Source organism: Schistocerca nitens, chromosome 2 (genome assembly GCF_023898315.1).
Source record: "Schistocerca nitens isolate TAMUIC-IGC-003100 chromosome 2, iqSchNite1.1, whole genome shotgun sequence".
Lineage (NCBI taxonomy): Eukaryota > Metazoa > Arthropoda > Insecta > Orthoptera > Acrididae > Schistocerca > Schistocerca nitens.
This window is the reverse complement of record NC_064615.1, coordinates 876,739,599-876,765,272: the sequence shown is the minus strand read 5'-3', so window position 1 is coordinate 876,765,272 and position 25,674 is coordinate 876,739,599. Positions and strand designations below refer to the sequence as shown.

The 25,674-nt window shown below is 40.4% G+C and overlaps 1 protein-coding gene across 2 annotated transcripts in view; it reads right to left on the bottom strand.

Moving 5' to 3' along the window:
• Positions 1 to 1,445: 1,445 nt before the first annotated feature.
• LOC126237169 (DNA excision repair protein ERCC-5 homolog) overlaps positions 1,446 to 25,674 on the bottom strand; it is a 96,116-nt gene continuing 71,887 nt past the window's right edge. For both annotated transcript variants that reach the window (XM_049947027.1, XM_049947026.1), the window contains exons 11-12: positions 14,878 to 15,065; positions 1,446 to 3,837 (exon numbers count right to left, since the gene is read on the bottom strand). In XM_049947027.1, coding sequence (XP_049802984.1) covers positions 3,316 to 3,837; positions 14,878 to 15,065 — 710 coding nt within the window. In that variant the 3' untranslated portion in view covers positions 1,446 to 3,315. The remainder of the gene's footprint in view (positions 3,838 to 14,877; positions 15,066 to 25,674) is intronic.

The window sequence follows — 25,674 nt, the reverse complement described above, 5'->3', positions numbered from 1 at the left end:
GTGGCAAGAAATGTACATGCGGGATCCCTGCTTATACTTTGCAGAATAATAAAAAGGATGTCAGTAAGTGACAAATACATGTTCAAAACAAAATGTGCCATTAAAGAACAATGTCCATCTTAGAGCAGTTTTCATAGGCCCACACAGTTTCTATGAAAACTGCCTCGTAAAGAAGGGTATGCATTTAAATAGGGATGGGTTTTTAACACCTGGGAAAATGTTTACAGACATTTGCTAAATCATTGGGAGCCAGGAAAACTAATATGGTCTGATGGGGGATTCCTGGATGTTTTGGTTAGACGGAAGTGTGTCGGCTCTGTGGGACATTCTATTTACCATAAGCCTAATCACACTGATTTGTAGTTCCACTCCTCAAGTTGCCATCATCCATCCCAAATCATGAGTGTGCTTAAAACCCTTGTACACAGGGCCCATACAGTGTTGGATGCAGATAATATTCCTAAAGAGCTTTCACATTTAAGGACAGTGTTCAGAGACAATGGAAACTCGACCTCGCAAATTAACAGGGCATCCTCAGCTAAAACCGAGAACCCGGAAGTGGATTAAGATGAGAAAGCGCCATCAAAGTCCCTAGCTTTTCTTCCCTTCGTTGGAAATATTTCCTTCAAAACAGCGAGAATCCTCAACAATTTTCAGGTGAAAGATAATTTGTTATTGCAGAAGGCGGGAATTTACAAAACACCTTGCCAGTGTGGTATGGCCTATATAGGACAAACAACACGCACAGTGGAAGAATGTTGCATAGAACACAAATGCTGCACTCACATTCTGCAACCCAGCAAGTCTGCAGTTGCGGAACATTGTATCTCCAATGGACATTCAATAGACTACAACAGAACATTAATATTGGCCACAGCAACATCTTTTTGGGACTCCATTATAAAAGAATCCATTGAAACACACATAGCGGAAAAACTAATGAACCGTAACAGTGGCTACCAGCTGGATAATGTGTGGAATCCCATCATCTCACAGATTTGCACGAAGACGTCAAAATACTCCAATAACTGCCGCAAGTGGCAACACCGAGTACAGCTGATCGTTGCAGTTCCACCAGCGAGGGCACTGCCGCCAGGAAGTGTGGTCCTTCTGTCAGTGAGACTCTGACGCATACCTGGCAGTACCATCAGCATGCTACATAAGGCGGAGCACAGAACGTCTTCATCAGTCTTCGATGGCTCACCTGAAGATGACTGGCAGGTGTCCAGTTGAAATATTGTAAAAAAAAAAAAAAAAAAAAAAAAAAAAAAAAAAGACAAAAAAAGATTGGAATGTAACTGATGCTGAAAGAAAGAAAAAAGATGGACCACACAAAGATAAAGTCAATGAAAATAGACAACTTGGTGGTTACAGATTGTAGAGAAACAGCAAACATACTCAATGATAATTATATGACTCTGGTAGAAAACTTAAAAAACTGGAAAGAAATAGTCCAAAAAAGAAGGTTACTAAAGTACCAAAAAACATGCAGAACCATGTTCTTGCAAAAAGTCACAGAAGATTGACTGGCGAAGATGTACAGAAACTGAAGACCAAGAAATCAGCTGTTGATGACAAAATATTGACCCATACAATAAATCTAGTAAAAAACTTGCAATATACATACAGTAAGGAGCATACACCTCTACATGACTAAACATGATTTAAAAATATTATATTTTTGATGTGTATGATGACACAGCCGTTTTACATGAAATTTCCCTCTATCAGAGATGTTTCACAACAGATGCTAGATGATGGTTTTTGACAGATACCAGTCACACATTCACGATTAAATTGAACAGTGGCTTACGGTGTTATGTAATGTCATACCAGTACCTAAAGTATATTACAGCTGTAGAACACAAACAAAAAAATATTCTCTTCACATAATATCATGTCTCCTGTTTCATCGCTCTTTCCATAATACTGCCTTCAGGTTTGTTTCCTTTCTACAGCCACAGTACATTATCCTGAGTTTCTTTGTGTCAGGAATGTAGTGTTGGACACTTTTATCCTCAAGTAATTTCTGATATACTTTAATTTTTATGAGGCACAAACAATCTGTACTCTTATTCTACGTGCTGAAGTAAGTTTTGAAGATCACAGAAATTTCTGTAGCAATTATACTCTCCAAAAAGCTTCAATATGATCACATATGGCGACATGGATAACTACCACAGTTTATTTGCCCCATTTCATTTAACAATACCAAGTGCTTGGACAGGCTCCATCAATTCCTTCAGTTTCCATTAGGCAGGTAGGCAAGAAATAAACCAGAATATACGTTTACTAACAACATTGTTTAAAAAAATACTGACACAATTTTAACATAATTCATTTTGTACTTTTTATCACAGAAGTATACGCAACATGTACAAAAGAAAATATAAATTTTCAAAATACTTGGAAATATATGTACAATAAGAAAATACAAATGCATGCGAATACTGATATTCAACATCAAAATTAGTACAACAATATTATGATGATCAATAAAAGCAAACAATGAAGATGGATACCTAATACAAAAAATAGAAGAATGTGACTTTTCACAGAAAGAAGAACCAAATAACTACCTGAAATCATATTGAGGAGTCTGTAGCTGAGATGAAAAGACATTTCTTTTAAAATATAACACTATCAACAATAAAACATTTATTTATTTACATGTTACTTAGTTCAAATAAAACATGTAACACCATTTTTACTTTTATTGCTTTGTTCTGTGTAGACATTGGATATTTTTATTTTTCAGAAGAAAAGAAAGGATTTGTAATCCAAGCTGAAAATTTTAATAAAAATTCAACTGGCAACTGCTGCCTTTTATGCTGACTGTCTTCCTTTCCCTTTTTTTTCTTTTAAATACTTGATTGACAGCTCTGAATGGTTGTTTGCACACACAATTTTTAACAGTCAGCAGATTTGCTGAATGGTGTCCTGGCACACTTTTCTCAATTATGTTTCATGATAAAATGAAAATCTCATGGAACTGAGGACTAACTCAGTGAAATCCAAAAATTAACTGTAAATATTAACATCCAAAAATTAACTGTATATATTTTTCTGGTCAATTTTTCTTAGTGAACAAATGGATGAGGGTAGTATCCAACAACTCTGTCCACCATTGTGAAATAATGCAACAACAGTATTAAAGAATTATTAAATACTCACATAAAAGATAGAAAATGTTAAATAATAGCAGTGAATGACTGAGAGCTCAAAACATATTATCCACATCTAAACACTTCAGTAGTGTCTGGTTGCAGTAGAAATTTTGCTCTTTGAAAGAAAAACCAATTAGCTGTAAATGTGTTATTCATCACTGCTGCTTTCCGAGAGATTTGCCTCCTTCAGTTCTTTTGGCTTACTACGGGCTGACTTTTTTTTATTTTCTATCTTTGACATACGATATATTTCTATAGCCTTCAGTTTTGTTTTGAGGGAATCTATTTTTGCCTTCTCTCTCTGCAATATGAACTCTCCTGATTGCTTATAAGGATGAACATTTGTCTTTCTAACACGACGGACACATGCACTTTTCTGATTAGCAATGATTTTAACACTGTCATCTACCGCCTGTGCTCCTTCAGAAGAAATTCCTGGCTGCTCTGTAACTGTAGTTGCCTCTTTAATTGACTTCTTTTTTTTGTTGTTCACTCTGGCAGATTTTTCAGAGGTTTGTTTACGCTTTGGCCTGGGCTCTTCGTCCGTTTCAGAAGAAGTTTCACCTCTGTCAATACGATCTACAGCTTTCTGCACTCTTTTACTTAGTTTCCCTTCCACAAGACGGAAAATTGGTTTACTTTTGAAATAATTTTCAATTGTCTTCTGTACCTGTAAAGTTAAAAAAAGAAAACTTTTAAGGCAATGGCTTAGTATCTGTACATGTTCTGTTACATTCAAATAAAAAATTTAAAGCTATGGTCCAATATTATGTATGTGTTTTATTATAGACTAAGCAGTCCTTATATATATATTCCTACAGAAAATATATGCACTACCTTAAAACTGAATCTACTGTGAAGACCAATAGTACAACGCCAGCACCAACACACTGCAGCATAACCTGTTATCCAACTTCTACACTTATGATGGCAATAAGGGGCTAACAAACCAGAATATTTGCAACCAAAAATCAAGCTTCAGTTAAAATTTCCGGGCTGGGAGTCCGTGGCCAATATCATTGGTGTGTGTGTGTGGGAGGGGGGGGGGGGGACGTATGGGAGGGGGGGGCTATAGAAATCAGACATTGCAAATGGAAGGGAATTGTATAAGATACAGTAAAGGAAGTGACAGTTAATACCAACAGTTGGAGTTCAGATTTCCGCAGAAGTTTCGTTACTATCCAAAGATCTCTACTTCAGCCCTTCAACCAAATTTAACTATGTTGGACTTGTCAAAGAGCTACTCTCCTTCCCCACATCCCTGCAATGGAAACACTTCTTGGCCATCAACCACTCCAACAAAATCCAACCTAATTCCTACACTGAACACTGTTCTCTTCCCATTCATATCACTGTCCAACCGAAATTACCCATCTCCTACCTAACCATACCCTGGTTATTTTTCAGGAATTCCTTAGTTTCAACTGGCCTCACCATCCTTCCCAAGGTCGCTTCCTAAGAACATCCACCTTCCAGCAGAACAAAGGGCAGCCATACACAGCCTCGAAACAGATGCTGACCTTATCATTCTACCTGAAGACAAAGGTTCAACCTATTTTACGAACTGCAGTGACTACCTAGAGGAAGGATTTTGCCAACTGTCTGACTCCTCCACCTATAAAGTCTGCCAGAGTGACCCCATCCCAGAAATCAAACTTAACCTCTAGTCCCTGCTTAAAGCCTTAGGCCCTTCCCAGCTCTCTCCTGAGTCCACTTCCATCCTCGCCCCACAAACCACCTTCTATGAGGGTGGAGGGATCACTTTCTAATTACTTTCCATTAGATGCGGATTACTTGTCAAGTCTTTTTCCCACTGTCTGAAGTATGCCTGGAACTCTTCAACTTTGATATCATCCAGTGCCCTATGCAAAGCTGTTTCTACCGCCTCCACATCACCATAACGCTTCCCTTTTTGAGTTTTTATCTTTTGCGGAATAGTAAAAAGTCACACAGGGCTAGGTCCAGCAAATATGGAGGGTGGGGAATTGCAAACAATGCCTGAGATGCCAAATACTGCATCACTTATAAGGCCGTGTGTGCACGGATGGTGTTGTGATGAAGGAACCAATCACCTGACCACCAAAGTCCTGGATGTTTCCTCCGCACATCATCTTGCAGACATCTTAAAACTTCAAAATGAAACAGCTGGTTAACAGTCTGGCCAGAGATTACAAATTCACGATGCACAAATCCACAAACATAAAAAAAGACAATGATTATCGTCTTCACAGTCGACCTCACTTGCTTTGCTTTTTCTGGTCTGGGAGACTTGGGAGTCCTCCACTATCTTGGTGCTTGCTTGGTTTCTGGGCCACACCCGTAACACCAACTCTCATCACCTGTAATGTCTTTGCTCAAAAAGTTTGGATCACTTTCAATCTCTGTTTCCAAGTCCCAGCACACATTCATGCGCATATTTTTTTGTTCCGTGTGAGAAGACGTGGAACCAATTTTGTAGCAACATGTGTAAATCCTCACTCAAGCCTGGCACAAGCTCCAACTCGTGCCTGCCTCTGTTGAAATTTGGTCGATCATGAAATAACGATCCTTATTGATGCTGATTTTTTCAATGTTTTCCTCATTTTGCGATGTTGAAGGGTATCCAGAACAAGGTCAGTCTTCAACCATCATCTCACAATGTTGAGAGCCAGAAACAATTGAAAACTTGTGAGTTTCCTCCTGGAAAGCCTGTTTAAGCAGTTGGTGAGTCTCCATTGCTGATTTTGTAAAGTAGGAAACAAAAATTTTACACACACTGTCCATATTTTTAATGTTGCCATACTGACTTTCAAGCAGAACATGCCAAGAATCAGAGAAACACAACACTAAGCTCACACATTTACCTAGACGCTGCCTCTGCCAGGCACTTAAATGTGATTTGCAGAGTATCCATGTAGATGTAGATGTAGATGCTGTCTGCACAGTTGTTTAACAGAGATCTGTACCAAACCCACCAAGCAGGCAAACTCTGTACTATATCTATGAATGGCAGTGCCCTTTCAGTCTGTTTTTTTTTTTTTATTTTTTTTTAATTTTTTTAAATGGGTTCTCCCTCGCACATGCTTCTCAAAATCCACAAACCCAACAATCCTGGACATTGTATGGTAGCTGGTTATTGTGCCCCCACTGAAAGAATTTCAGCACTCACTGACCAATACCTCCAATGTATCATCCAAAGTCCAGCCTCTCATATCAAAGCTACCAACCACTTCCTGCAATGACCCTCCACCACCATCACTACTTTGCCTCCTGGACCTACTCATCACTTCTGATGGCACTTCCCAATACATCAACACCCCTCATGCCCAACCTTTTGCTGTTACTGAATATTACCTCTACCAATGTCCTTCAGACTCTAAACACACTACATCATTTGTATTACACCTTACTAATTTTATCCTAAAACACGACTAATTATCCTCTGAAGGGAACATTTACAAACAAATCTGTGGCACAGTCATGGGCACCTGCATTGCGCCCTCATATGCCAATCTGTTTGAAGGCCATCAATAGGAAACTTTCCTAGCCTCCCAAACCCCTGGTCGGGTTCAGATTCTTTGATAATACTTCATGATCTGGACTCAGGGCCAAGACACCTTACCCTCATCCCTTCACAACATCAACACATTCTCTGTTGTCCACTTTACTTGGTCCTTTTCAACCCAGCCTGCAACCTTGCATGCCTTCACAGACAGGCACTACCCCCACACCTAGTCCACAAACAGATTTCCCATTCCATATCCCCACACACCTCCAACCCTCCCATTACTCGTACAAGAACCGGCTACAAAGGAGTGCCCCTTCATCACCCAATACCACCCCTGACTGAAAGAACTGAACCCTTTGTCAGGGCTTTGCTTATCTATCATCATGCCCTGACATTAAGTACATCCTACCCAAGATTCTTCCCACCCTCCTAAAGTAGGGTCCTGTCACCCACCCAACCTCCGCAACATCCTTGTCCATCCCTAACCTACTCCCATTCCCAACCCCTTGCCACGAGGATCATATTCCCATGGCAGAGCTGCCCAATCCACCCACCCAGCACTTTCTATGTCAGTCCTGTCACAGGCTTGTCCTATCTCATCAGAGGCCGGGCCACCTGCGAAAGCGGCCATGTCATACACCAGCTCTGCTGTAATCACTGAACAGCTTTCTATACTCGTATGACTACTAACTAGTTGTCTACCAAATGAATGGCCACCGCCAAACTGTGGCTGAAAGCAAAGTGAACCACCCTGTGATACAACATGCAGCTGAACATAACATGCTTGATTTCAATGGCTGCTTGAAAACCTGGGCCATCTGAATCCTCCCTTCCATGACTAGCTGTTCTGAACTGCACAGATGGGAGTTATCCTTACAAGACATTCTCAGCACTGGAAATGATCCTGACCTCAATCTATGGTAACCTTATGTTCCTATACCATCCACCCAACTGTTTCCACCCCCTCTGTCCTGTCATCTTCTCATAATTTGCCTCCCCTCATCCTTACTGTGAACTTGTCTCTCCCAGTGCACACTTCTCCCCTTTTCTGCTCCTCTCCTTTCCACTCCCTGTTTTCCCCTCCTTTCTCTCACTCACAGCCTCCCGACACTGCACCTGACAGCCCTGACCTGCCCCCTTTAGTACCTGCACAGTCCACCAGGCAGTGCTGATTTCTCTTTCCCCATCTGTACCCTGTTAACCCACCCCCTTTCCCACACCATTCTGGATTGTTACTCCCATTTGACGTGTTTCTGTTGTATTCTTCTGGCCGGAATAGCCAGAGATAGCAGATAGCAGTTGTATGTATGAGGTTTGCTTGCTTACGTGAATGAGTAGGCCTTTTTTTCTTTTCTGAAGAAGGCTCTGGCTGAAAATTTATATGCAATAGTATTTCATTGTGGCTGTCAGTAGCTCAGTTTATAATCTGCATAATTAGTAGCAACCTATCCATTTCGTAATAGTGTTGATTCCAACCTGGACTTCTCAAACATTATAAATGTAAGAAATTTCAAGAACTTTCTACAAATGACAAATACTAAAACCGTAACTGCTGATACTTGGAACTGAACTGATGACCCACACTACACCAGCCAGTGATCCTAACCACTACACCACATTGCATGCACCACAGTTAGTATTATTGCTTCCTCACCTGGAGAAACAGTGACCCCTTACCACAAAAGCTCTTGCTGGAGCCAACTACAACACCCTGGATATAGATCTTTTCAATGGTTATCAGTATGGCAGCAAAGATGGATTCTTGCCTTCTGGTGATGATGTCACATTCTCTTCACCATGATGAGCATCGGAGCTAGCCGCTCCCATTGAAGCTTCTCTGTAACTGGATGGATTTTCAGTTTCCTTGTACAACCACCACTTTTGATTGCTGTTTCAGTACTGCAGCAGGGCTTCATACAGAGGACACAGCTGACGTCTCTGCACTTTTATCTTCTTCATGAAAGGTCACAGCCCTCAACTTCATATGTGGAATCCGACAATGATGAAAGATAAGTTACGGCCCACGCTAGCGATTCAGTAACTTTTCCGGCAGTTCCATAAAAAACCACACCAAGTCTCCGGGGCTGTATCTCACTGGCCGGTGCTTGGCATTACAGCACTCTTGGTCTGTCTCCCAGTGTCCATGGTCCTTATTCAAGCCAGATGGCTTGCTCCTTTAGGCTTGATGTTGAGATGCTTCACATAGTCACCCTGAGTATCATTTGGTTGAAACAGGAACAGTATATCCATTGTCATTTCAGCCTAGCAATCTTGGAGCAGAAAGATGGGTGTGAAGCCTGTAGTGTCATGCTTCATTGTATTGTATCGCAATCTCTCTGTTTGACAACTCCATACACTGAGACCAAATCTGCCATTCCTCTGTGACTGGTAGGTACTTGCCATCCTGTAGGTGACATCACAAAGTGAAATTACATCTGATACTAGTCTTGACTTGACAAATACGCCATATAGGGTGTCCCGTGTTTCAAAGTGATGTCTTGTACAACAAGTTTTGCGATTTCTGGAGCTTCGGCAGTCAGTACAGTTTTAGTGACGGCTTACTGGGTGAGATAGTCAGTGAATACTATTATCCATCAATTCTTGTTTGTTGACTCAGGAATCTTGCCAAGATGTCAATTCCAATTCAGTGGAACGGTGCTGCTGGAGGTGAAATTGGTACTAGATGCCCCAGAAGTAATTGCGGCATTTGCTTCTGTCATAGGCATTCCTTAAAGTGGCTCACATGGTGTCTTAACGGATTGGTAAAGGCCTGGTCAATGATACCTGTGTTTAATTCTGTCTAGAGTTTTCACGAATCCCATGTGACAAGATGAAGGAGCACTTTCAAGACAGCTTGCTGCAGATGAGCTGGGAGAAGGAACAACCATTCCCGCTCTCGTAGATCACAGTTCCTTTTATGCAATGTTATGTTTATTAACTGGACTTTTCCTTTAGTTGGTTCCTCCTCCTCCAAGGATTCTATTGTTTTAAGCAGTGCTGGATGTTCTCTTGATTCAGTAATAATTTCACTTAGTGCAGTGATGACTGACATTACGTCCACCTGCTGTACTCAGCTATAGGAATCCTTGAATGGAAATTGACATCCTTGTATATGCATCTGCTCTCGCATACCACAGTGACACTGTACTCCTGAAGCCTCAGCACCCATCTTACCAGTCAACCTGACAAACCCTTCAGGCTAGTCAGTCAGTCAGCATACGGAATGGTGGTCCATCACAATGGTGAGTGGTATGACAAATAAATAAGACTGGAACTTGCTGATGGCTCAAACAGCTGCAAGGTACACTTTCTTGGTAGTCCATCTCAGACATGGAGAGACCTGGAAGAATAAGCTACCATCTTTTCAGCACATTCCTGAATTTGCTCTAGAACTGCACCTATACCATAACCGTTAGCATCAATGTGAAGTTATGTTTAGCATTCTTGCATACAATGCTAGACCTGGAGAATATGTTAGCACCTCCTTAAGGAATGATCTTTCTTGCACGCTGTTCCAGGAAAATTTGCCATATCCCTGTAGTAGTTCTTGCCAAGGATTTGCGTTGGCACTAGGTCCTTTATGAATGGTTAGTAGTATAAGCACATTCCAAGAACACTTCTCAAATCTTGACTATGCCAAGGAATTGGAAAATCAGTGATTGCACTATTTTCTCTGGATCACAATGGCAGTATCGTCGTGCACTAAGTGCCCTACAGTTTTTATTTCTTGGAAAACAGAGAGGCTCTGAGTAGGATTCAGGCAGAAACCTGCAGTCTGAACACATTTCAACATAGTTATCATGTGGCTTGGATATATATTAAATGTCTTTGGTGGTGGGGAGATGATACCATCAATATAGCGAACCTTGTCATCCATTTAAGGTGGCTTGGAGCATTACACAGTCCAAATGGTGTTTCTTTGAACTCACAGAGGCAGTCTTTTCCCTTCGGTATTGTCAACTTCAGCTTGTCAGTTGCCTGCCTCTATGCGTGTAGTTTACAAATATTTTGCTCCTTTTAAACAGTCTAGCATGACACCAATGCACGGCAATGCACTGCCATGGGTAGACATCTTTCTTCACGCGAGACCTGAGTTTCTCCTGGCGTATACAACTTTCAAATAACTTCCGGGAATTCAGCCAGGTAACACTTTCAGCGACCGCCGATATTTCGGCGGGAGAACACCCCGCCATTTTCAAGGCAAACTGCAACGGACAGGACGGACGGACGCCGCCTGTCCGTTGCAGTCTGCCTTGAAAATGGCGGGGTGTTCTCCCGCCGAAATATCGGCGGTCGCTGAAAGTGTTACCTGGCTGAATTCCCGGAAGTTATTTGAAAATCTTTCTTCACGATTTTGTTCATTCGTTTGTAATCAACATAGAAATGCCATGTATTGTGTTGTGGACTGTTAAGGCAGCCAGTCCACAGTGAAGTAGCCGAAAGGGCACGCGTCAACTCACGCCGTCTGGCGTTAAGTCTGGAACAGGATTCGTAATGAATGTGATAAAGAAAAGAACGTAGCTACTAGAACACTTAACTTTTATATCGTCCTTTGGTATACAGCATTCTTGATGATACAAGTGAGACTCTATCTTGAGGTACATGCAACGTTACAAATGGTTAATGGCGCCTTGCTAGGTCGTAGCCATTAACTTAGCTGAAGGCTATTCTATCTGCTCGGCAAATGAGCGAAAGGCTTCGTCAGTGTAGTCGCTAGCAAAGTCGTCGTACAACTGGGGTGAGTGCTAGTACGTCTCTCGAGACCTGCCGTGTGGTGGCGCTCGGTCTGCGATCACTGCCAGTGGCGACACGCGGGTCCGACATGTACTAATGGACCGCGGCCGATTTAAGCTACCACCTAGCAAGTGTGGTGTCTGGCGGTGACACCACATATTGACCTCCTCCTTCACAAGGAACACATGAGAAGACCAAGCAGTTTCTGAAAGTTCAATGATATCACCTTGCATCATCTTTTCCACTTCTTCCTAGATTATCCCTTGTGTAGCCAGCAATGCCGTATATGAATGCTGGCTAATTTGTGTATGATCTCTAGTGTTGATACAGTGTGCTTCCATAGGCCCTTTTGTCTGTCTTTTCTCCACTCTAGATTTGAAAGCATCCAAAAACTGATGCAGATGGCTGTTATCTGCCACCACTGTTCCTCAATCAGGCCAGATTCCGTGGGTAGTTTGAAGGTAGCTTTCTACTTATGTTACCTGGAGTGGTAGTGAATCACAATTCTTTGTCAACAGAACTATGAAGCACTTTCTCTAAGGGTTGGCTTTCCTTATGCACATACCATAGGGATGAGTTGCCATTACTTGTGACAAATAGTGATACAAGTTCTCCTCGAACACCTGCAATACTTATGAAAGACCTCTACGTCTTCCCTTCTGTGACAGAGGCAGACTGTGGTGTTGAACTCTGCAATTGGTGATTACGGCAAGGTAGCTATCTCTCCCAGTAATGTCCGCAGTTTGTGGTTTTGCGGTTGCGTTCTTGCTTCCCAAGCATGTGGTCCTGGGTTTGATTCCTAGTGGGATCATGGATTTTCACCTGCCTCGAGATGAGTGGGTGTTTGTGTTGTCCTCATCATTTCATTGTCATTCATGGAAGTCACAAGATTGGACTGAGTAAAGATTGGGAATTTGTACAGGCACTGATAACTGTGCAGTTGAGTGCCCCACAAACCAAACATCATCATCATCATCATCATCATCATCATCATTGTCTCCCAGTAGCGGCTGCTGTTCACCATAGTGTGCAAGAAATCAACAACACATTTATGCCAGACATCACTTCGCTGCAGTCAGTGAATCGAGTGCCAATCTCACATGTGCCATCGATCTGTCTGACTGACTCCCTTATGAACTAAACTGCTGGAGTATCTATGGAGTGAAGTAGTGGACGATGTTCACCAGACTTCATTTGTCATGACTGCATTGTGCTTCTACTACGGAGGTATCAGCTGTTTTCCTTCTGCTGTGCTAAGTTTGTTATAGTAGAGAACTGGTTAGTAAAAGCTCTTGGTCCTGTTTGTTGCATTTGTGTTAGCCTTTCTTTCATCACATAAAAAAGGTGATGTGACTCTGTTTGGCTGCCCTGACCCACTACATTCTGGTGAAGCCTGCTGCCCAGTTTACCAAAAATGCTGATGCTGTGTTTTGCTCTGACCCAGTCTTGGTGCAAAGTGCTTTCATTGCGAACATCTCTTGTCGACATTGCCATTATGTAGCAAGAAGGCTTCACTCTGCCTCTTGCATATACATACATGTGTATCCTTTATTTGTTTCTGATTAATAACCTATCAATAATGTGCTCTTACAGATCTAGCACTAACTCGTATTTATGAGCATTGGCAAATGCACATTCAAAATTATCAATGTCAGTAATAATCACTATGAAGTTCATGTGTAACAGATACACTTTTACTATAAAATAAAGCTATGAATAAATCAACTGGCCTAAAATAATGTCAACATCATCTGTATATGACAGAAACATACCTACGTGCAATTAATGTATACACAGTGCAGTCTTCCATTCTTCTTTGAAGCAAATATGTCAACAACTGTCCTTTTCTATGGAGAGCATTGCCAATGCACTCTAACAACTCTTGTTAATTGTACTACTTAAAAAGTCATGATCCTCATCAGAGTTGAGAAGCATCCCTTGGTCTTAGCAGCAGCAGTCATAGGTACCCAGCAAACACTTCTCAAAAGTTTGCTTGTTTCTAAAAGTGATTTCAATCAAGAACTGAACAAGATTTTGGTAGTACCATTCATGATTTGGAAATACTACCATCTGTAGATAACCACCACTTATGATTTGAAAGCCTTATTGTCTAAAGTCAACTCGTAGTTCAGTTTTTAAATGTCCTAACTCTATAAATGGATATGCTTCTATAGCCTGTGCTATCAACTGAATAGGGAAAGGTTTTCCATATTTTGCAGAGGTTATTTCTGAACATGCTGAATCAGGAGCAACAGATTTTTTCTAAAAACTTTTGAAGACATTATATACAATCTGTTTCTCACTTGTTTTTAATGATTTTCTGCACCTATATTTCACTACATAATGCGAAGCAACTTCTCATGACAAGACAGAGAAAGAAACTGTCCAATGAGATTTGAAATCAGATCTACACTAGTTAAGCATTTAACATTATGATTAGCAAAAACAGCAAAGGTGTTAAATCTTTTAGTGTGCTTCAGTATGTCATTCATGTCAGAATAACAACAAAATAACTAATACATGAAGAGGGCCTATTTCCAGTGGTATCACAACATTTGGTGTAGGCACACTGCATCCAGCAATCAATCGCTGAGTCGGTATTTATCTACATTAAGAGTTCATATTGAGATGACCACAGAACAGTATATAGCAATACGAATGATAGGGAGTGGGGCTACAGCAAGGTACAAAGGTACTGGTGAAGACCACAACTGTGACCAGTGGATAAGTTAACACCCATGACAGCAGCTCCAATCCAATATGAATGATTACATTAAGAAGCCCATTCTGCACCACAGAGGAAATTATGAACACCATATCTGCATTCGTTAACACTTCTTTCCAACTATGGTCAGATGCTCACTTATAATAATAGCCCCACCTATAAAAACAAATGTAAAAATTAAATAATTATAATATCTGCCAAAATAAAATTTCTGTCATCAAGAGGTATAAGATTTGATCAGTACACATTTCAAACTAGGGGAAAATAAAAACGAGAAGAGTGAAAATAGGTAGAACAGTGACAAGAATAATAGATGAAAGAGAAGTGCTCTGAACTAAAGTAAAGATATACTGATATAGCCCACAATAAGAAGAACTTCATGTTGTCTGTTACCTAAATTTTTACTTTAGGTTTCAAAAATGGTTCAAATGGCTCTGAGCACTAAGGGGCTTAACTTCTGAGGTCATCAGTCCCTTAAAACTTAGAACTACTTAAGCCTAACTAACCTAAGGACATCACACACATCCATGCCCGTGGCAGGATTCGAACCTGCGACCGCAGCGGTCGCGCGGTTCCAGACTGTAGCGCCTAGAACCGTTCGGCCACTCCAATAATTTAGGTTTCTTACCTATATGTACATGACAGTGATCTTTCACTCCAGACGTTTTATGTTCGGCTCAATAAAATTACATCGATCACAAATTTATATTGATGATGTTTTCCTAGTGAAACCAATTTGTAAATGCGGGAATCCATTTACTTACATTTCTCTCACCAAGTCTCTTCAATACAGGTAAAAGAATTTCATCAGTCCTCATCTGTGTCCACCCAAACTTCTCTCTTGCAAAATTTCGCAGTGCTGACACATCAGGAGTGCTCCACGTAAATGTTTCTTTCGAATGATCAATCTCAGGAAAGACATATGCTTCTACAACAGCAGTGTTAGGGAATCCTGTGCAAACATGAACAACCAATAAGTATCAGCAGTAAACACACACACACACACACACACACACACACACACACACACACACACATCAAGTTAGTTAGTATTTGTTTGTTTACTCAATCTTTTGGGTTCCTTACACTAGGATCGGCAGAAACTGTAAGTTTTTGGGCAAAAAATGTGCTTCAGTTATTGCCAACCTTTGATAAAGTACCATAACTGTTCAATGTTTCCTCTCATTTTCTAGTGAACTGCTGGAGGATGATTCTGGTATATTGGACTACAAAAAAATATTTAAGGGGGCATTACCTCCAACAGTCAGTTTTATATCAATTGTTTCTTCTAATTAAGAACAGAATATAGTTACTATGTCTTAGGTTAGATTGCCATCACTATCACCCCCTCACTTCCCACAGCAGTCAGTTTGCAGGGTAGAGTTGATTCCATTTATTTACTACTACTACCTGTCACAGTACTGCACAGGAAGGAACTAAAACCCACCACTCACTGCAGCCTTCTCTGCCAGTGCTAAAGAAAATGTGAACAAAGTATACATCTATTTTTAAAGTGACTACTCTGCAATTAACAATTAAATGCCTGCAAGGGGGTTCAACAAACCAATTTCATATTATTTCTCTGCAGTTCCAATCTCTAACAGTGTGAAGGGAAAACCAACACTTAAATCTTCCTGTGCCAGTATCGATGCATTAACGGAATACCGAGAGGTCCTTTTTCTGCATTGAGGTTGAACAACAAGACTTGGAAGTCTGCATTAAATGGCGATTTTGGAACTGCTCTTGGGAGAGGCCGACTGCCAATTGCACCACAGATTGTTGAATAAGTTACTGCTGCCAAGGTTGAGAATGCTGGACACAATGTGTGAGCATCAAGAGTGAAATGGCATCTCTAGTGCAGTTCCAGGTTGTCATTGATGCAGATGATGACTAAACTGAGCACTGTTTGTAACCATAAATGTAAACATGGTATGCAATTAACGAATGTTATGCTCTCATGTATTTCTTTCAATAATTTATTCATTGTTTATCTCCCACAAGTCCTTACAAATGTTTCCACTAAGTTTCATTGTCCTATAATCACTCGTTTTTCATGAGAGCCCTCTTAAGTAACAAAAGTTTAGTTATAACCACCACATATATGTTCCAAAATCCTATTGAACATCAACATTAGTGATATGCGTCTGGAATTCAGTGAATTACTCCTATTTCCTTTCTTGACTTGTGAAATTTTCCAGTCTTTAGGTGTGGATCTTTTGCTGAGCGAATGATTGTATACAATTGTTATGTACAAAGCTATTGTATCAGCATACTCTGAAAGGTAACTAACTGGTATACATCTGATTTGGAGGACTTGCCTTTATTATGTGGTTTAAACTGTTTTGCTACACCAAGGACATCTGATTCTCAGTAACTCATGTCAGCAGCTGTACTTGATTCAAATTGCGGAACATTTACTTCATCTTCTTTGCCGAAGGCATTTTGGAAAACAGTGTTTACCCTGCTTCAGTAGCACTGTCATCAGTAACATCAGTATTGCTATCATGCAGAAAAAGTACTAATTGTGCCTTGCATGTGGTGTAATTTACATAACAGCAATAAACACTCCACCACCAACTGTATTTAATCTATCCTTTCAAAACAATGATTGGTTCTTTGTAAAAATTTTGGCTGAACTTCTCTGATTCAGGCAGCTTCCAGTACTATAACGATTTGAGCTTCAGTGTTTGCTACTAGTGCTTGGAGCTCTGGTTCTTTTCCAATGCAGTGACAAAAATTTACAACTACAATAAAAACTGTTGCTAGGTCTACCCTCCTTGCGTTTGCCCGGCACTCTTCCAGACTTATACCCTTTTTGTAATTGCTGGAGACCCTGTAACCTAAAAAACTGCCCAGTGCACACTTCACAGTCGCCGCTACCCCTGTAGCTGCCTTCTATGTGTAGTGGACACCTAATCTATGAAGCAGGATCCAATGCCCCACCACCCTGTGGCACAAGTTAAGGAATGTGCAGTCTAAATGGTTGCAGAAATGACAGAGACTCTGATTCAGACCCTCCTCTTTGACGCTGTACCAAAAATCCACAAATTAGTACTGTGGGCGATGCTGCAGATAGTAAGCTCTGCCTTCATCTCGCAAAAAAGACAGACAGTTTTTACTCCTTCACACAGCCACCCAAATCCAGAGAATCTCTTTCAATACAAAGTGACACATACAGGGTGTATATATGGACAAGGAAAAAAAATTCCCAGATTTCTCCCGGATTTCCCGGTTAAAAATACACTTTCTCCTGGGTGGAAACATAGTTTTTCCCTGTTAATTGACAGTATATTTTCTCTTGGAACTGTATAACTTATCAATCCTTTGAATGGTTATGGTTTTATACATGGGAGTAAAATTTCCCGGCGCTTTAGAAAATGAAACACTTTTTGGAAAGATGTTTGATGTGCAGTAACATGTACACTGCATATTTTCGTATTACGAAAGTATAAATTCGAATTCCACCAAACACCGCATGTTACATTCCAAAGCATTTAAATCGAGATTGCGATTCGTATTTGTAAGCCAGTCATAGCTCATGTCACGTGATCTTGCCAGCCGATGACAGTGGATATTCAGAGCTTTGGACACGTGGTGTAGTCAGCCAATAGCAACATCACTGTTAAGTAATGCGAACACGCGAACAGTAAAAGTTAATGGTTTAAATTTATATATATATATATATATATATATATATATATATATATATATAAATTTAAACCATTATATATAAAATAAGAAAGATGATGAGACTTACCAAACAAAAGCGCTGGCAGGTCGATAGACACACAAACAAACACAAATATACACACAAAATTCAAGCTTTCGCAACAAACTGTTGCCTCATCAGGAAAGAGGGAAGGAGAGGGAAAGACGAAAGGATGTGGGTTTTAAGGGAGAGGGTAAGGAGTCATTCCAATCCCGGGAGCGGAAAGACTTACCTTAGGGGGAAAAAAGGACAGGTATACACTCGCACACACACACATATCCATCCACACATACAGGCACAAGCAGACATATTTAAAGACAAAGAGTTTGGGCAGAGATGTCAGTCGAGGTGGAAGAGTAGAGGCAAAGAAGTTGTTGAGAGACAGGTGAGGTATGAGTGGCGGCAACTAGAAATTAGCGGAGATTGAGGCCTGGCGGATAACGAGAAGAGAGGATATACTGAAGGGCAAGTTCCCATCTCCGGAGTTCAGATAGGTTGGTGTTGGTGGGAAGTATCCAGATAACCCGGACGGTGTAACACTGTGCCAAGATGTGCTGGCTGTGCACCAAGGCATGTTTAGCCACAGGGTGATCCTCATTACCAACAAACACTGTCTGCCTGTGTCCATTCATGCGAATGGACAGTTTGTTGCTGGTCATTCCCACATAGAATGCATCACAGTGTAGGCAGGTCAGTTGGTAAATCACGTGGGTGCTTTCACACGTGGCTCTGCCTTTGATCGTGTACACCTTCCGGGTTACAGGACTGGAGTAGGTGGTGGTGGGAGGGTGCATGGGACAGGTTTTGCACCGGGGGCGGTTACAAGGATAGGAGCCAGAGGGTAGGGAAGGTGGTTTGGGGATTTCATAGGGATGAACTAACAGGTTACGAAGGTTAGGTGGACGGCGGAAAGACACTCTTGGCGGAGTGGGGAGGATTTCATGAAGGATGGATCTCATTTCAGGGCAGGATTTGAGGAAGTCGTATCCCTGCTGGAGAGCCACATTCAGAGTCTGGTCCAGTCCCGGAAAGTATCCTGTCACAAGTGGGGCACTTTTGTGGTTCTTCTGTGGGGGATTCTGGGTTTGAGGGGATGAGGAAGTGGCTCTGAGACATCCACATGGAATGTTTCCCTCTGTTATATATATATATATATATATATATATATATATATATATATATTGTTGCTACAGGAAAAACAAAGCTTTCACATATAATATTGGTCTCTAAGGCCAATACGCTGCAGGAGAAGCTAAGCTTTCACATATAATGTTGGTCTTCTACGCACGTATTACATTTTAAGATATATCACACAAATGTGCCAGTAAATTTTTTAATAACAACATAAAAGTGTGATCTTCTGGGCTATAAATTCTTCTACATGGTTCGTCATCAAAGAGCTGATTTTTAAATGAGTCCCAGATTCCCAGTGAAGTAGGTATCGACCTGATATTAAGCTTTTCAATCTGGTTTCGGGATGTAAATTTTCTTGGGTACCAGTACTTTGTTATCTCATGTCTTGTTCATTGTTATGGCATAATGCCGTAAGTGCTAGAAGATGAAAACGTACACTTGAAATGCACCGAACAGTTGAAATTAGCTAACAGTTTGAAATTAAACCCTTTGTTTCAAATATATTGACTGCCTCAGCGGAAAAGATTAATAAAAGAAAATTTCTTCAGCAAACCGATAAAAATAACTTCATTGTTCTGCATGGCAATTAATGCTTGACTGTCAGAAAGGTGGAAATAAAATAAAATCTGAAACTAGTAACGTATTTTAGCCTTCTGTAATTATGTGAATGTATTTTAATTCACACGATAGCTCCTGGCCAAAGAAATCAATTTTGTTTTCATTTGGCATGAGTGCAGTAGACAAGGAGGAAACAGCAAAATCACTAAATGTAAACACGGGTCACATGGAGACTACCCACTTCCCTGTTACAACTCGGACTGCTCTGCGCATCAGACCCGTATCTACGGTATTTCCGAACCAGGGCAATAGTAGATAGGGGCGTCCCTTAAGCGTTTGAGATAGGACGTCAAAAATTTTAAAAAAATCGAATTTTCAAAAATACGTTCATTTTGTAGCGCACATCTCTCTGAAGACTCTGAGACATAAAACATAAGTGTCCAAGGAATTGTAAGACATGTTATCTGATCTTAAGTGTGCCAAAGTGCAGTGCCACACCTCTTCACACAGCATTCTTCTATCGCACGTCACCGTATTTCGGTCTGTGTAATTGAAACGTGTATATTTTGTACTGGATGCCCTCAAACTATATTCAGGACAGCGGAAATTAAAATGTCCTACGGTGCCTCTCCTGCTTCCAGTCGGCCGGTTTGACATCCTGACCCTCTGTTTTCTTCTTCTTCTTCTTCTTCTTTTTTCTTTTTTTTTAAAAAAAGAAAAACTCTTCAGAAAATTGCACTCTTTTTTCCCTATTAGCAAACAACTTGCTGCTTTGTGTGACATAAAATTAAGTATAGGATACATAAAGCCAGTAAAGAGAAGAGACAAGCAAGACAGTACACATTTCTTCAATCCTTAGCTCCTAGAATTTTTTTCTCTCTAATCTTGCTACAGCTATACATGGCATGCTTTCCTTTCTGCGAAAGGATCTGTTACCTCATCGAAGTTCGTCAAACGTTTTGCTACATGAAAAATCGAAATGTCGTTGTCCAATACTGAAAAAGCTGTAATTATAAATAGGCCCAAGACTGGTGTGGTTTCTCGACCTGTTTACGTATATTTTGTCACTGTCTGCGAGATAAAACAAAATAGGCCTTTATAATACTGCAGCAATTGTAACACACGCCAAATAAACGAGACTGTTTTGGCAGAAATGGTCATTTTTATAACACGACAGATTATAATTCACAAAGTACCAATATCAAATGCCTATTAGGCCTACTACAAGCAAAAAGCTTTACGTTAGGAAATAGTTTTATATTTCATTCATACGCTCTAGTTTCTCAAGCATGAGATCGAAAAGTAGTAGTGCGAAATTTTTATAGAAATTTGGAATCGTCTTATTCTTCCATAATTTGTGTCATGTCCCCGTTTCTTCTCCTTCCTCGTTCTAACAGACAATTTTGTCATCACTAATTATGTATCTATTGCTGCCAATGTTAAAGCTTATTCGCCGGTTAACTTCACTAACTCTGCAAGAATCACCAGTTTAGTTATCCCGCAATTATTCTCCGGTTAGGCATTGTTATGTGTTCATACAACGCGTTTTCCGCACTACTTCCAGAATAGACCTTAAAATGGCTGCTAGCCGGAGACTGTACAACTGGCCCTTGCTTGTATAGCGACCTGGCCAAAAATTTTCTGTCAAAATTTCATTTTCTCGGATACACCGAGAAGATAATACGTAATCTTTCTTACCTGTTATTCCTGTTAGTCGTTTATTCGCACTCTGGTAGTCTGAATCTATGGATTTAGCTGGTAATCATAACAACGCTCATCATTCGCAAACCCTATCAACCACATAATCAGACAGTGGTTGGCTTTCTTTCGTTCGGCTATACTCTGCTCAGCTCGTATAGTCGCTTTTGTCTACAGGAAAGTTTGTTTCTAGATGTGATGAGGATTCCACTGACAGACACATCACGTACACTATGCACGCATTCACAAATCAACTTATGATTCATTCAGAAATCAGAATGTGTTCAACGATGTTCAAAAACAGACAGGGACACGTTTCAAAGTCATACGAATAATCGATAGACCAATGTGCACTGGATGCTAGGCGCTCTGTGAAACAAGTTTTATATAGATTATGAATTCCCCCCCCCCCCCCCCCCACTCCTAGATTCAGGGCTGCGGCTGCTGCGCAATCTGGCAGCTAGGTGGTACTCAACTGCGCATGCGCATGATCCCACTTGTAACTGCTAAAACAAATCTAATAACAGTTGTGACGTCATGCTCATTGAAGGCAATTTGTTGTTACAAAGCATTGCATAGTCTTCCTAAAGCTTTTGACACATTTTGCTGTTGGCAGACGCTTGTATGAGCACTGTGTTTTGTTGCTGTATATGGCGCATTTCCTTTGCAATTTAAGTTTTATTTTAGTTTTTTCTCTCGTTGATGTTTTATGGCTGCAGTATTATTCTGCAGTAGCAGGATACAGTAATATCCTTTGTTAGATTATTGGTTGTTACCAATCAAAACTACAAAAATTTAACTGAGAACAAAAACAATGAAAAATTCCCGGAATTCAAAAAAATTCCCGGGTTTTTCCCGGTTTTCTCCCGGATGAAAAACTTCCCAGATCTCCCGGTTGTCCTGGGTCGTAGACACCCTGCACATAAAATTAGGACCAACATGAGCCACCATCTGCATACTATGGTCTTCACGACATCCAGAAGCATCCATATCAAATCCAGGATGACTCACCCCAGTTTGCACACTGTGTTTATTCCCTTACTTGGCAGTCATATCCCTAAAGCTGTCCTCACACCGGCTGAGGTAGCTAACGGTGACACGGAAGTAGACAAGACATCGGAACTCATGACAGCCAGTGCCATTAGTATGCAGGACAAGCTTGTTAACATGATTTGAACAGTGACTTGCTGGTAGAGGAACACCACATAATGCTGTACAATGATCTGAGGTACATACTACTAGAAATTACTGTTAACTCAATTGAATTTTCATCCCATTTTGGGATTTAAATTGAATATACGATATTTACCCAATTATAAGACAAGGTTTTTTTCCCAAATTTGTCATCTGAAAAATACAGGGTTGTCTTATATTCATAAACTACTGCTGCTGAGTTCAACATTCTTACATTGTTTAGTAGACTATATAGGATTAGCCTAACCTTTAGAGATGAAGCTTTGGCTATTTACGTCACGTGCAGATTTATTTTGCCCAATTCAGAACGGCAGCACTCAGCAAACGATATGCACGTTCCAACTGACTCAAGATTATGCAATATGCCAAAAAATAACATGACATTGAATCACTCGGCTTTGGGGAACTGATATGCGAGAAATTATGAATCAGCTAATGCAATAGACTATTGCTCTGATTAAAATTTGACAGTTTTGTGAAATGTAGGAGGAAATTTCTATCACATTACAAACTTTTGTTGCATTTACAACGAACGTTCTCATACATGTATGGGTACTGTGTACAAACATTAATGATGCCTTTTAAAGAAAAGTGACATAGAAAAACGGAAGTGTTGAAGCCAGACCAATATTTTACTTGGTAATGAGCAACTATTTTGACTTACTAAGTGGATTGCAAATGAGAAATTCAGTCACTGTTCACATATTAAAATACTGGGTACAGATGTTACCTGCTTTTAATCAGTTTTAGAACATGATAGTGACATTCAATTGAAATAAGAAGAAAAATTAATCCAGAATGAAATGTCTAACAAAGGGAATAAATCACATAAAACAGCTGGTAACTGTTAAGCGAGAATAAATTACAGTGACAAGACCTGTTGTGGAGATGAAAAAAAGTTTGAAAACAGGACTGAATCAGAATTGCCAGCTTTTATTTATGTATTAGATAGTGTTGTTACATATGACCTGCACATTAGAGTATATTTCAGTCTGTTTTTCACAAGTGCTCAAGCTCAGCACTGCAGAAGGGTTGGAAGGGGAACAGTGACACCAGCATGACTGAGAGCTCACCTCGGTATAGTCATGAAATCAAATACGTAGTCAGGAAAAGACTTTTTGGCAGATACTTTCACGTCAATAAAACGGTTTGTATTTCTGATTACCCAGAAGATCTCAAAAATAATATTTTTCTCCAGGAGGCTCTCAAAAAATGGGGGGTTTGTCTTATATCCAGTGTTATCTTATACTCAGCTAAATATGGTAGTTCAGGTATAGTGGCTAATGTCAGTTTGCACTTGCATATTATGCATATTCTCAATGTTTTATATACCACAAAGACACTGAAATAATGTCCTTCATCAAATAGATTTCAAGATTGAGATTCGTTTCATAATTACATTCAAATGGAAGACGAGATTTTTTCTAAGTTTCTCACCAACATTGAGAAGGCTATTTAAAGGCAAGATACAAACATAAACCAATCCATAAACACAGAGACAGGTACATGTATTTTACAGAAAGTTTCAAAATAGGAGAACTTTCCAGTGAGTATGACTTGTGTTTACTTTCAGTACTACACTGTTAGCCACAATAAGATTTCTGGCCACTAGAGGAATATTCCTGTCATTGGCCTTTTCAACAAGAACTGCAGCAAATACATTATTGTCTTTTGAGAAAATACTTCTGTTAAAAGAATAAGAAAAACCCAGAGTGTCTTAGGCAAGAAAAGCTGGGAAGGGGGTGGGGGAATGGAAGATGGCAGGCGCAAACCTCTTATCTTGTTCTAAACAACTCAAGAATCCATGACACTACTAATTGTGCTACAACTTCGACATGACAATCTAACAATCGCACCTCCATACATGGCCTACAATGTCTAAAGACTTTACCTACAAACGTCATTACTTCATATTTAATATGCAAATTTATCTGAAAGACAAGCTTTTGATAGATCACCATTGTGCGATCACATTTGAATGGTATGCTTTTGTAGCACACAAGTTATAACGCTAAAAACATCAACTCCAGGATGCCCTCATCTATTGAGATGTAGTGTCCCATCATATTATTATAACAAATCATAGCTAAAAGGACACATTTTTGAGAGATGCTCAATTTTGTGATGGTTTGAAACAGCTCATACTCACACCACACACTCTATAAGAAAAAAAAAACATCAAATATGAAATTTAACATCATACTATATGATGGCTCCTATGTTCTGCTTGTAATGTAAAATGATGTCACATTTCATTGGCCATGATCCTCCCCATGAGGCAAAATTCTGACATGCCAAATTCTTCATTTCATGCTCCGCAGTGCAGTGAAGCATGGAATTCCATGCTGTTATATCCTCAGATCCACGTCCATGTGTGTTTTCATGTCCCATGACAGAACAGCTGAAGGGGACACATATGCTCCCAACTACCAGTAACCGCACCCTCTGTGACGTCCAGAGCATGCAATCCTAGAGGCTTTCCCTGAAACACAGAAAGCGACTGCATCTGGCTCAGGATCTTCATCAGACAAAGACAGTACCTGAAATCTGTTTATCAGGCAAACCAGGGAGGCCCTTCAATCAGCCCTTCAGAAAGTCTTTCGCTGGCTGCCACACCTTGAAGCGAACTTCCATGTGATTACGGATGAGAGGTCAATCTCACTGGCGGCCACAGCGAACTGATCATGGGACACAAGGGACATGCTCAATGTCCCTTGAATCTCCACATCTGGTCCCCACAGTGATTCCTATTAGCAACAGTCTCAAGTTGCATGATGGAAGCCAGCACTGCTTGAAGCTGGAAGCGAAGGGTCAAAAAGACAGTGGAAATATATACTAGACATTTATTAAATCGTGGAACTGTGTCCAATAAATACACAAACATGCATATAAACTTCCATAATTGAAGCTAAAGAGCATACAGGAAAATCAAAATACATTGCTTCTTATTAGAAGCCGTGTCAACTCACAAACAAAATGGTGTGCCTGCTGCACTGCCGCAGGGACGGAAACTACCACCTATCTGTTGGCTTAAACCTACACCTTGCCTCTGTGCTCTGGGAAAGCTGTTGTCACTTGACTGACTGCAGCTCCTCATAGTGCAAAATGTTTACAAACTCTAAACACACACATTGACCCTTGATTTTACACTTATTGACTGTTCATGCACACACTGCACATATGACATTCATCCACAAGCTATCTGGTCACTCATAATCTGAGCAAAATAGCACCTTTCAGATTTTAGGAGGGCAGATATGAATGCCGC